Genomic DNA, 12,693 nt, shown 5'->3' on the forward strand with positions numbered 1-12,693 from the left:
TATTCAAACATACTAGTTGAAAATGTGAAAATGTAAAATTTGTGTTACGTCTAAACATCTAGAATAAAAGAAATTGTTTAGAATTTTTTAAAAGAAGTCTGTAATGTAGTATAGGATAGCAGCAGTTTAAGAGGGATAATGAAGTCAGTAAAGTAAAATACTTACACCGCAATTTCTGCTCCTTATCTCCTTTGACACTGAACTGAGAGACTCCCTCAATGAATTCTGAATAAAAAGAGTCAAAATGTTTAAAAATCTGAACTTTAATGTTTTACATAGAAAACCAGTATTTACCTTACATACCCACAAAAGGATATTTCCCTGTATAAGACAATTCTATACTAGCATGTTGAAAGTTGAAAACACCGAATTTAAAGCATTCACAATCAAGGCTCTACATTTCTCCCCTCCTTATTTGGAGTCTTCTAAGATTAATCAATTTGAATAAATATTTTAAGTATTATAAAGCACACTCAAAAACATATTATTGAAGCTATTTACCTCTTTCCTCTTAGGATATAATTTAAAAGGGACTAAAAAAATAAAAAGACTATAAACTGTTTTGCCGAACAAAAATAATTTTGAATTACTGTCCTAAAATTCAGTGTATTTATACACTGTAGGGATTTGCATACAAATTATTATTTTTCATCATTATCTGATAAACATTAAATCATAATTGATTTTAGATCCCTTCACTTATTCAGTTTCTCAAATTAAATTGACAAAGCCTGCTGGAAACTTACTATCGAAATGAGGTATTTACTTATTTAGTAAAGAATTAAAGTAAAATGATGTATCGTGTTAGTATTAGCAAAAGCACAATGTCCTTGTAAAATCTAGATTAACTAAAACAAATTAAAACTATGATATAACATATCCTTATCACTATAATTTAATTGCTTAGTATGTAGGTCTTACTCTTAAAAAAGAAAAGGTTTTTAAAAACTGCAATTCTGGGGCTGGGGATATAGCTCAGTAGGCAGAGTGCTTGCCTTGTATGCACAAGGCACTGGGTTCAATCCCCAGCGCAAAAAAAACAAACAAACAAAAAAAGAAAAACTGCAACTTCTAATATTATAAATTACCCTAGAGTGAAAATCATCTTCTAAAAACAAAGGAAAAAAAACGAATCTCCCTTTTTGGGGGCAGAGTGCCCTAAAGGTACCTTGATCACTTATGAATCAAGAAGTAAAATAGTTCACTAAAGTGTATATACTACAGATTTTAAGGTTTTAAGATAATGTTTTACTATAACATCACCAAAATAAAAATTTAAGAAAAAGTAAAAGTTCCAGATGTTTATGTATATACAGCTATAAGGCTACACACAACTAGTGATTTAAAAAACAAAACAAAAAAAACCCAATCTATTTTCTTACCTTTAAAGTCTACTTCTCCATTCCCATCTGTGTCAAATATATCTATTACTCGTTGTACTAAAGGATTCTGTTGTAACTCAGGCAGAGACATGAACTCTTCCACACTCAAAGAACCAGAATTGTCCAAATCCAGCTTCTTAAATCTTTTTCCTAGCCTTTTAATTTCATCAGCATCAACTAAATGCAAACACAAAAAAAAGTAGCAAGATTTTTTAGAAATGATTTTATAATGGTTATGGAAAAAATTTCAGCAGTTAAGTTCCAATTTCATTAAAAGTTACATACACTGTTAAATAATTTTTCCTAATAGAGTACAACATAAATATTTTCATTTGGTTACCTTTCTGTTTGTTTGTCCCTGCCATAACATATAACAAACTATACACAAAGTACCCAGATATCTCAGGACTGACAACACTAAGCTTATCATGGAGGTCACACAAGATATCCCAGGACTAATATCACTAAGCTGATCACAGAGGTCCTACTAGACAAGCTAAATCAATCTCTGCTCTGTACTAAAGCACCTTTATTTTCACTTTCTTAATTTTTAATTTACTTTAACAGTTTGATGCAAACTTCAAAGGCTATTCAAAATTCAAAAATTCTAACATTCCCCTTCCATCTCACCCCTTGAGATCTATTTCCTTTCTTGGAGGCAATATGACCAGCTTCTTGAATATTCTTACATTTTAGATCAGTTCTTGAAACTCGAAGTATGAGTAACTAAAAGACAGCTTCTTTTACTTCTCTGACCAAAACCAAACCAAACCAAACCAAACCAAACAACAACAACAAAAAAAGCTAACAAAATTCACTCGTCAACACCTTAAGAGAAAAAAATAACTATAATTTTTTAAGAAATGCTTGTATTACTTTGTAAGTACTCTATAAAAATTCAGGCAGTTTGTTTTGTTTTGGTACTAGGGATTGAACCACAAGCCCAGCACACACCCCCCGCGCTTTTTAAGTTTTTTATTTTGAAACAGGGTTTTGCTAAGTTGCTGAGGCTGTCTTTGAATTTGGGATCCTTCTGCCTCAGCCTCCCAGTTGATGGATTACAGGCATGTACCGCCCGCTCAACGTTCTTCAAAAAAGGTTTACGTCATTTTCCTTCAAAAAATAATACAAATATATACCAAAAAATTAAACAAAACCACCAGTTTTTTAAAAGAAAATTAACAAGGCAAATGTCACTTTGCCCATGAATATATATGTATCACAGTTAAATTAGAGAAGAGACCACAAACTGGTTTTCAGTTTAGTTTAGTTTAGTTATAAACTGGGTGTTGAACCCGGGGCACTCTACCACTGAGCTATATCCCTAACCACTGTTATTTTATTATTTTGAGACAGGGTCTTGCTAAATTGCCCAGGCTGACCTTGAACCTGGCAATCCTCTTGCCTAGGGCCCCCTCAGTTACTGGAATTACATGTGTACCACTGTGCCCAAATGTTGTTTTGATCCTCACTTTAGGAACTTAAATATTAAAGTGCATATTTAAAATATAAAGGTACTATATTAAAATGCTACGTAACTATATGTAATTTTCTGCACTACTAAAGTACAGACTGAAAATGCTACACATAGTGCTCTAGTATTTTCCATGAAAGGTTTTAATCCCTTAATCCTAAGGAGTTCTGTTTTTCATGGTGGGGGGCACCTATTTCAATTCGCTGAATTGAATGGTTTGATGTCTGGTTAGATAAGAGTTTTACTTTAAATAAGATAAGGCTCTAATATGAATATAGCTATAAGATAATACTCTAATATGAATAATTCCAGTATAATTGACAGAGGGAAATAATGTCAGTACAACATGTAAACTTCATGAATTTGTCTGATGCTCTTAGGTTTATGATGGGGTTCTATACCAATAAACTCATGATAATGCAAAACATCATAATGGAAAATGCATACAATAAACCTGAACAGCAAACATAATAATTTAGCTTTGCCTACCTCAAATATACTAAGAACACTCTAACCTACAGTTGGGCAAAATCATTTAATACAAAGCCTATTTTATACTAAAATACTGAACACCTCATATAATTTTTTGAATATATGTATTGGAAACAGTACACTGTATAACATCAGCTGTTCATCTTCATGATCAGGTGGCTAATTGTGAGCTATAGCTTGTTGTGCTACCCAGCATCTTGAGATTATTATACTGCATATCAATTAGACCAGGAAAAGATAGCTTTCTAGCTATCGTAACTCAAGGGGCAGGTTTTCTCAAAAAGGAAGTCTTAGTATATAAAAACCTAAGGTAAAAGGGTAAACAAGGAGTGCCTTCCTGCTGGGCTTGGTGGCACAGGAACTCAGGAGGCTAAGGGAGGAAGATCACAAGTTCAAAGCCAGCCTCAGCAACTTAGCCAGATCCTGTCTCAAAATAAAGAGGGCTGAGGATGTAGCTCAGTGGTAAAGTGTCCCTGGATTCAATCTACCAAGAGGGGAGAGGGGCAAGTATCTTCTTTTAGAGAAATGAACAGCAAATTTAATGGTTTCAAGAACCTCAAGGCTTCTGTTGAAAACTAAAGGTGCAGATAAAGACACAAATATAATTTCTCTGGGTTTTTTTTTTTTGTTGTTTTGTTTTGTTTTTAACTACCTGCCCTCAAAATACTATTTTAAAAGGTGGCTATTCGTTGGCTCGCCATTAATGTTAAAATTAGTTTCTACTGAAATAAATGACTTCAAGAACCTGTATCTCAAAATAAATGTTTAAGGCGCATATGTGACTAACTATGTCATTTAATACAAATGCCAGAATTAATTTGTACTTATATTTTTAAAGATCATTACTATTTATAATAGCGCTTTGTGAGTTCCATCAGTGTCCAGCCTACCAATATTTTTCCCACATGTGATTTTGCACCATGTGTGGCTTATCAGAAACACATATATTGTATTTTTTAAGAAAACTTTACATTGATTTAATGAAAATATTCATCCACTTCTAACAGTAAGATAACACACATGTTCAAAATAACCTGATAAAAATTCAAATATACACTTAATGATCACATCAACTATATAAAACATTTTATTGCTCTACTAAAGAGTAGTTGTTCAGTAGAACAGATGACAAAAGCAAAGTATTTTCCCTTTATCCATTAGAAAATCAGATACCCTTACTCTTGGGGAAGGAGTGTGACAATGTCTTACAAATGCTTTCCCCTATTTATTTACACAGCTCTTCTACCTCAAGAGTCAGCCCACAGTTTTTTCACTGGTTTTCTGTACAATGCATATAATACAATGCTCATAAATGTTTTAAGCACCAATAAATGTTTCACACTTAAAACATACTGATCAAAATGTCATCAATATTTATAGTTATACGTAGAAGCTGGTTTCATCCCAACGAAATCATACATGGAATCCGACCCACTCCATTTCAGTCCCTGCTCCCTCCTCCCTATCCCATCCCTTCACTGATCTTCCCCTTCCTCATCATTTATCCATCCTTGATTGGTACTTTCTACACACACACATGAAGGTAAGGGTTCCTGTAGTATATTTATATACTTTCATAAGGTGATTTTGTTAATTGATTCCACATTTCCTCATCTTTCCTGTCCCTCCTCCCTCCCTCTTAATCTCCGACACTCACTGATCTTCCCCATACCTTATGATATCCAATCCCTACCCCCGCACTTTTTCTTATTTTGTTCTAGCATCCACATATCAAAGAACACATTCAACCCTTGATTTTCTGAGTCTGATTTATTTCATAGTATAATGTTCTCCATTTCTATCCATTTGCTGGCAAATAGCTTAATTTCATTCTTCTTAATGGCTGAGTAAAACTCTATTGTATGCATATACACCATATTTTCTTAATTCATTCATCTACTGACAGGCATCTGGGCTGATTCCTTAATTTGGTTATTGTGAATTGTTCAGGTGAGCTTTTGAGATTATGTGGTCAGTAGAAATACCATGAAATGGAGCCAGACAAAGTAAAATCACCAAGACAAGGCCAATGAGATAGGACAACAGTCTGCCCCATTCTGAAAATAATATCAGAGACTTCCTCAGAGGATAAGGGACAAATTCCTGATGGTAAGGGAAAGACACATGCAAAGAATCATCACTGAAATAACTCAGTTACCTTTACCTTATCACAGTATGGTAAAACATTCCCCAAGATGGAGACACATGGTAATAAGAAACAATGCATGAAGAAGAATGATGTAGGCACAACTAGGATCCCACCTCTGTAAGTGAGGACATCAAGACACAGAGTTCCTGCCTACCCAGCAGACACCATAAAAGTTGTAAACTTTTATCCTTTGACATTCTTGGTTGATGCCTAATAAAATTCTTGTCTGTGCTTAAATTCTTTTCGGTCCAGTTTTTGTTCCTACCAACTTTGGACCCAAGGACTCAGTCTGGTAACAAAATCATTCAGACCAGTTTCTCAAAATTCGTAGATTTTGCTAAAAAGCTACCTGTCCATACTTGCCTTGGTTTTACATGTATACCACAGACTAGTTAATAGCTTTGTTCTCAAAATCTAGCTTTGCTTACTTTACAACCACAGACCAGAAAAGGTAATGATTGGGAAAATAGATCACTGGGAATATTAGAAGTGGAAAAGGAAAAATGACATCTCCACAAAAGTAGATGAATCACTTCCTCTAGAGTGTATCATTAATGGAAAAAGAAAAAGGAGAAATGTAGCACTATAATATTTGTGGAAACTATTATATTCTGTATGTTGAAGCATGGAGATAAATAACTGTATAGAAAGTTGTCTACCGAGAAACTGAAACTGAGGCATTGAAAGGATTGTTTGTCAACTAGAAAAAAAACCCTACTAATCAGGAAGACAGTATTTCATAGTCTTGAATAATACTAAGAATTCTGTAGGTGTAGTTCAGGGGTATAGCAGATTCTATGCACATATACAAGGTACTGGATCCAACCTCTGATACAAAAAAATTTTAATAATAATTTTTCTTTTTGGAAAAGAATATAGAAGATCATCAAATAAATATATTTGGCTCAACGCATCCTTCTTTACATTACAAACATTAATCCTTTTGTTTGTGTTTGTGGACAAATGTGTGCATGTTGCTAGGGATAGAACCCAAGGACTGGTGGCGTGCTAGCCAAGTGCTCTACCAATGAGCTATATCCCCAACCCTTTTTACTTTGAGTCTTGCTAACTTGCCCAGGTTGACTTAGAACGTCCAATCCTGCTTCAATCTACTGAGTAGCTGCGACTACAAGTATTTATCACCATGCCCAGCTAACATTAATCTTTTTAAAAGGCAAATTTATTGAAACTGCTGGCTCTTGTGCTTAAAATTTTCTTGTGGTGCTGGGGTTGTGGCTCAGTCGTAGAATGCTGGCCTAGCATGTGTGAGGCACTGGGTTTGATTCTCAATAGCACATAAAAATAAATAAATAATAAAAAAATAAAGATATCATATCCATCTGCAACCAAAACTATTTTTTTAAATTTTTCTTGTGGCAAAAACAAGAAACAAGATAAAAAGCCTAAAGCCCTTGATAATATTTAGCTTCAGTTTAAGTTTCCATCCTCTTTCCCCATTTCCTTTTCTTTGGCTACACTGCTCTTGGTACAATTCTGCTACGGTATATATTTTACACCTCCATTTCTTCATAAGCTCTCTCCTGGAAGGTCCTTGCCTGAATGTCCTTTTATGAGAATACCATCAGTTTTTCTCTAATTAAAGAAAGGAGGATGTTATTAATTACATAATCTCATAGTTGTGTGATTCAATTAACTCACTTACAAAAGACCTTAAAGTAACACTTAAAATCTATCTACTTCCTTTTGTTTTAAATATCTTGTGAAATATTACATGTAGTTCACAGTTTTTCTGGATGAGTAAACAAAACTTTCCTCAGTGATCATACTTTACCTGCACAACAAATGGCTACTTAAACAGCCCCTAAGTATAACTTAAATGGAATGAGCTCTATATAATCTTCCACTGATCAACTTTCTCCTACACCCCTTGCCCTTGAAACTCACCTTGAATTTTAAGAAGCCAGTAAAATGTGTAAGAAGGCAGTTATCGCTTTTCTAACCACCCATTTATTTCCTCCTCCTTTCCCTCCCTTCCAGCTAAGAGTTACAAAGATGAGTAAGATGCAGAATAAATACTTCACGCTTACTATCTAGTTGAGTCTAGATTGGAATATAAAGCCATGAATGTCTTTTAAAGCCAAGATCTAAGAATACTACTTTCAAAAACAAGTGGTAAAATGTTCTGTTAGATAATGAACAAAGTAACTTATTTGGCCACTGCTGTAACCAGAGAAGCAGTTATTCAAGTACCTTCACTTGACAGCAATGGTCTACATGAGTGGCAGAATATTAAAGTATGAAGCAAGATCTCAACTTCTGAAATACCAGCACTTACTAATCTACTATAAATTAGGCAGATATCTCTAAAATAGATCAATCCCATCTTGTTAGCACTTAAATAATTTCAGTGTATTTACAAACCTGCACTCAGCATCAGGTTAGAAATAAAGAACAAATTCCAACTTCTGGCAACACGTTTCAACACTTCTTTTTTTTTTTTTTTTTTTAAGCCTACTGCTTAGGATCCTGCTCCCTTAAAAAGAGATGAACAAGGAAAAACAAACAAACCTCACCCTCCTGACTCATCTTGTGACTCAGAGATACTCTTTTTCACAGGTTATTTTCCACTTTTTAGAAGGATACCTTTAGGAGGGCTACTTACTTTGATAGCTAAAATACTTATATATTCAATTGAAATTATATTAGAAAAAGCACTAGATAGTCTTATAAAGTCATATATACTATTATCTAAAATTTAAGCAAGATACTATAAACTCAAGATATTTTAGTCTGAATTTATAACATATAAAAAAGTTTTTAATAAGAAATTGCTGAAGAGCTTACAGAAAACACTAAATTAAATTGTTGAGCTCTTACCTGGATCGGTACACTCTGATATTCTCAGGGATAAATGTAAATTAGACGGCAACTTCTTTTAACAAGTGATTACAAAATCTTGTTAATGTTATCACACAAAATGTTTAAGAATTTTCTTTTAGAGAGCTTACATTGCTATAGCAAATTTTAATATTTTCAACTGTACGTATTATATTAGAACACCATAATATAGAAGGTTACATATTCATTCATCCATCTTTCAGTTGGAGAAGCATGAATGAATTCCTTTTAATATATTTCTATATTTCTCTCATTTTGGGGGTGGGGGTGGTTTAAGAGTTTCCAAAATTATAAAAAGACTTAAGTCTTTGGCTTTAAAAGTACTGCTATTGATACATATATACTGCTCAACTATTAAAAGTAAAAACAACCTGAGGAAGTCTAAACTTTTAGTTCAATTTTAAGGTTTCTTAGAATAAAAAATAAATAGAATAGAATAAAAATCAACTTTCCTCAAATTTTAGTTGGTTCTCAATAATGGTAAAGTAGAAAAATAGCAATAGGGTTATTATACCTTTAGGAAAATTATTACTATCTACTTTATACCTATCTATTAGATCAAATAATGATTTAACAACAAAAACAAAATAAAATATATCAAACTTTTAAAATTCTCCTAGAAATAGTATTTTTGAAAGAAACTAAATGCAGTGTGGAACCCTAAACAGGGTGGGAGAGCTCTTCAAATTTCACCATTTTTTCACTAAAATATGTGGTTTAGTATTATTTTACCAATGTTATTTTCTTGATTTTGATGATTAACTTCAGTTCTGTAAAGAGGAGAGAATCTGAGGAGCATTTGAAAACTCATTACTTTTATAAATTTTTTTTGCAATTTCTTTTGAGTCTCCTCCCATTTGTGACAGCTCTTAATTTTCTCCTTAATTTTTACGACCATAAAACTGTTGCTCTAGCATTGTGTGAAAGGTTCTTCAGTTTAAGCTTAATGATATTTTTCTCATGATTAGAATGAATTTAGGTCTTTGGGGAAGGAACACGACAGAAATAATTTGACACATCTCATAGAATAGAATAAAAAGTGATGGTGACTTCAATCTCTTAAGTCAAGTGGTAAAAAAGTGGTGCCTGCCAATTCTTCACTATCTTTTTGTTTATTTATTTTTTAAGTTAGAAAGTATCCTGGGGGAAGATATTTGAGAAAATTCACATATTCTATTTCTCCTCAAATTCTGACCTAATTTTAGCATCCATCAGTGGGTCATGTCTGCAACATTTATTTCTGTGATATTTGCCTAAGAGTCAATTTCTTTTCCCCTCTTTTCTTCTATATTAATGGGGATATTCCCACAAAAAAGAAAAATAAAAATGATCCCTTCTCAATTTATTCTTTTAATTATATTTATTTTACTATATGAGTTAAAGCCCAACACTATCATTATTTACTTTGTTAGTCAAACTGTTCCAGGTTTGGTCTTTAGGTGCTACTTCAGGCTTGCTTTTATGAAGCCATTCCTTTTTGTTTTTGTCTGTTTTTTTGTAGGGTTTTTTTTTTGGGGGGGGTGGGGGGAGTTTGTTTGTTTGTTTTGCTTTGCTTTATAGCATTTCCTTAATTTCTGGCACCATAAGATGTTCCAGGTTCATCCTGACTGTATGTAATATTTCTAATAAAAGATCCCCCAATCTCTTTTATATGGCAAGAAATTAAGAGCTACACTATAAAATGAGAACTATTAGTAAATATTACTCCAACACAGGATTTCAGAATATCTCAAGTATTTTAAAAAAAGAACCATCAGCTATAGCAAAATTACCTGTGGAGAAATATGTGTTGAATAGCACTTGTAAAAACCACCACAAGTACAAACTTTATAGTGTTACCAAAAGCAGTTATTGAGAAGTTTTTGAACATAAACGTTAATTTAAAATGTTTAAAGTCTTTGTCCATGTCCTACAATGGTAATGGTTGTATTTTCATGTTACCCCAAATGAGAAGTAAAAACCACTAGGGGGCGCATCAGATAAAACCTTATAAGTAGTAGCTCCAAAAAACCTCAGATTTTATAAGGGTCTTACTTACAGACTAACAGTTTAATATTTATATACTGCATAAAATAGTTCAACTACCAAATGACAAAGAAAACATGCTACCACTGTTTTGAAACACTTAATATATTACAAAACAAATAAGAACATGAGCACATATTTGTACTGTATTAGATATGAAAAACTGCCATCCACTTAAAATGTGTGGCTTTTAGGAATATGTTATAATTTTAGAATGGAAGAGGTAATGTGTGCTTTTGGTGCTTCTAGAATATAATTCTTATATACCTCAAAATGTATCAAGCAATTATCAAACATGCAAAAGATAGGCATCACCAGCAACAAAAGAATTGCCAAATTATAATTAAAATGCTTTTAAAAAAAAAAGTGAAACCAACTTGGTGAACAAAACTCAAAAAATAAATTAAGTATATAGTTCTACAGGTTTTGACAAAACTATACACCTATGTAAGCACTTCTACATTCACAATAAAAGAACACTTCAATCACCCCAAAAATGTTCCCTTTGACCATCTCTCCCCCTTTGCAGTCAATCACCCTCCTTTCACCAAACCCCAGCAATCTAGGTTTGCTTGCTACAACTGTGTTCTGTCTAGAATTTCATATAATGATATGTACTCTTGTGTCTATCTTCTTTAAATCCCCAAGGTTCTGCTGTTAAATCATATCAGTATTGTGCTCTTTTTTATTGGAAAGTAGTGTAGTCCACCATATGGATATATCACAATTTGTTTATACATTCACTTGTTGCTAGACATTTTTGTTGTTACCAATTTGAGCTATTGTGTTTTTCTGGAATTCTAGGTCACAAGATAAGCCGGTGTTTAACTTTCACAGAATCAGTCTTTTAAGGGTGGTTTTACACTCCTGTCAGCAGTATGAGAATTCCATCTTTGCCAACATGTGGTTTTGTCTGTTTTTTTCATCTATTTTTTTTGTTGTTGTTGTTAATTGACTATTCAAATCTTTTGTGCTTTTAAAACTCAGTTATCTTTAAAAAAAAGTTTGAGATTTTCTTTGTGTACTGATATAACTTCTTTGTTAGGTATAGCTTTTTCGAGTATTTTATCCCAATCTGTGAGCAAAAACCTTTAATTCTGATGAAATCCAAGCTTGTTCCTTTATGATTCAAGTTCTATGTACAATAAAAATCCTTTTGCAACCCTGGTCATGAAGATTTGGTCCCATGCTTTCTTCTAGATGCTTCATTATTTTAGCTCTTATACTTACATCTATGACCCATGTAATTTTTATGATATAAAACAAGCACAGAGGAAACATTCTATTTCATACAAAAATATAGCTATTTTGTTGAAAAGGTTCCCCTTACAATGGTACCTCTGGAACTTTTGTCAAAATCAATCACACACACATACACACACACACACACCCCTATGGACCCTTTTGTCTGTTCCATTGATTTGTCTATCTAATGCTGTGTCTTATGTTTAATGGCAAATCTTTAAGTTAGGGAGCACTGCCTTCTTTGTTTTTCTTTAAAAAATTATATATATATATATATATATATATATATATATATATAAAATATCTTTATATATGTGTGTATATAAATACATATACATACATATATATTTCTCCATAATTCCACACAGAATTATCAATCACTTTGAAAACTTTTACAAAAATATTGCTGAGAATTTGATTGGGATTATCTGAAGTTACAGACCAGTGCAAACAGAATTGATCTTTTTTTTTAATTTTTTTTTTAGTTATACATGGGCACAATATCTTTATTTTGTTTATTTGTTTTTATGTGGTGCTGAGGATCAAACACAGGGTCTCACACGTGAGAGGCGCGTGCTCTACCGCTGAGCCACAGCCCCAGCCCCTAGAATTGATCTTAATATCAAGTCTTCTAATCTACAAATATGGTATATCTCTCTATTTATTACATTTCTCAGTAAACATTTTTAATTCAGTATGCAGATTTTATACACATATGGCTAAATTTATACTTGAATGTTTTATGACTTTTATTATAAATTATACTTGTCAATTGAATTTCCTAATTGTTCTTTGATACCACACAGAAATTCCCCTAATTTTTGGATAACTTCCTTACAGTCTACAATCTTGCTAAATAAATTCACTTACTGTGCTAGGTTATGATCTGTTATGTAAGTAAAATAATGTCATCTGAGATTAAAGACAAGTTTATTCCTTCCATTCTAATCTCAATATTGATTTACTTCTTTAATGTAGTATCTAGAAATCCTAATAAAATGTTGACAGGAAGCAATGAGAATAAAAAATCCTTGCTTTTTCCCCCTTAGGTCAGGCCTTGTGTTAGC

General features: G+C 32.7%; 1 protein-coding gene across 1 annotated transcript in view; it reads right to left on the bottom strand.

Moving 5' to 3' along the window:
• Positions 1 to 12,693, bottom strand: part of Ppp3r1 (protein phosphatase 3 regulatory subunit B, alpha) — a 59,429-nt gene that overhangs the window by 7,672 nt on the left and 39,064 nt on the right. Inside the window, exons 3-4 of the mRNA XM_076833205.2 lie at positions 1,383 to 1,559; positions 166 to 225 (exon numbers count right to left, since the gene is read on the bottom strand). Coding sequence (XP_076689320.1) covers positions 166 to 225; positions 1,383 to 1,559 — 237 coding nt within the window. The remainder of the gene's footprint in view (positions 1 to 165; positions 226 to 1,382; positions 1,560 to 12,693) is intronic.

The sequence above is a fragment of the Callospermophilus lateralis genome, chromosome 14 (genome assembly GCF_048772815.1).
Source record: "Callospermophilus lateralis isolate mCalLat2 chromosome 14, mCalLat2.hap1, whole genome shotgun sequence".
NCBI classification, from domain to species: domain Eukaryota; kingdom Metazoa; phylum Chordata; class Mammalia; order Rodentia; family Sciuridae; genus Callospermophilus; species Callospermophilus lateralis.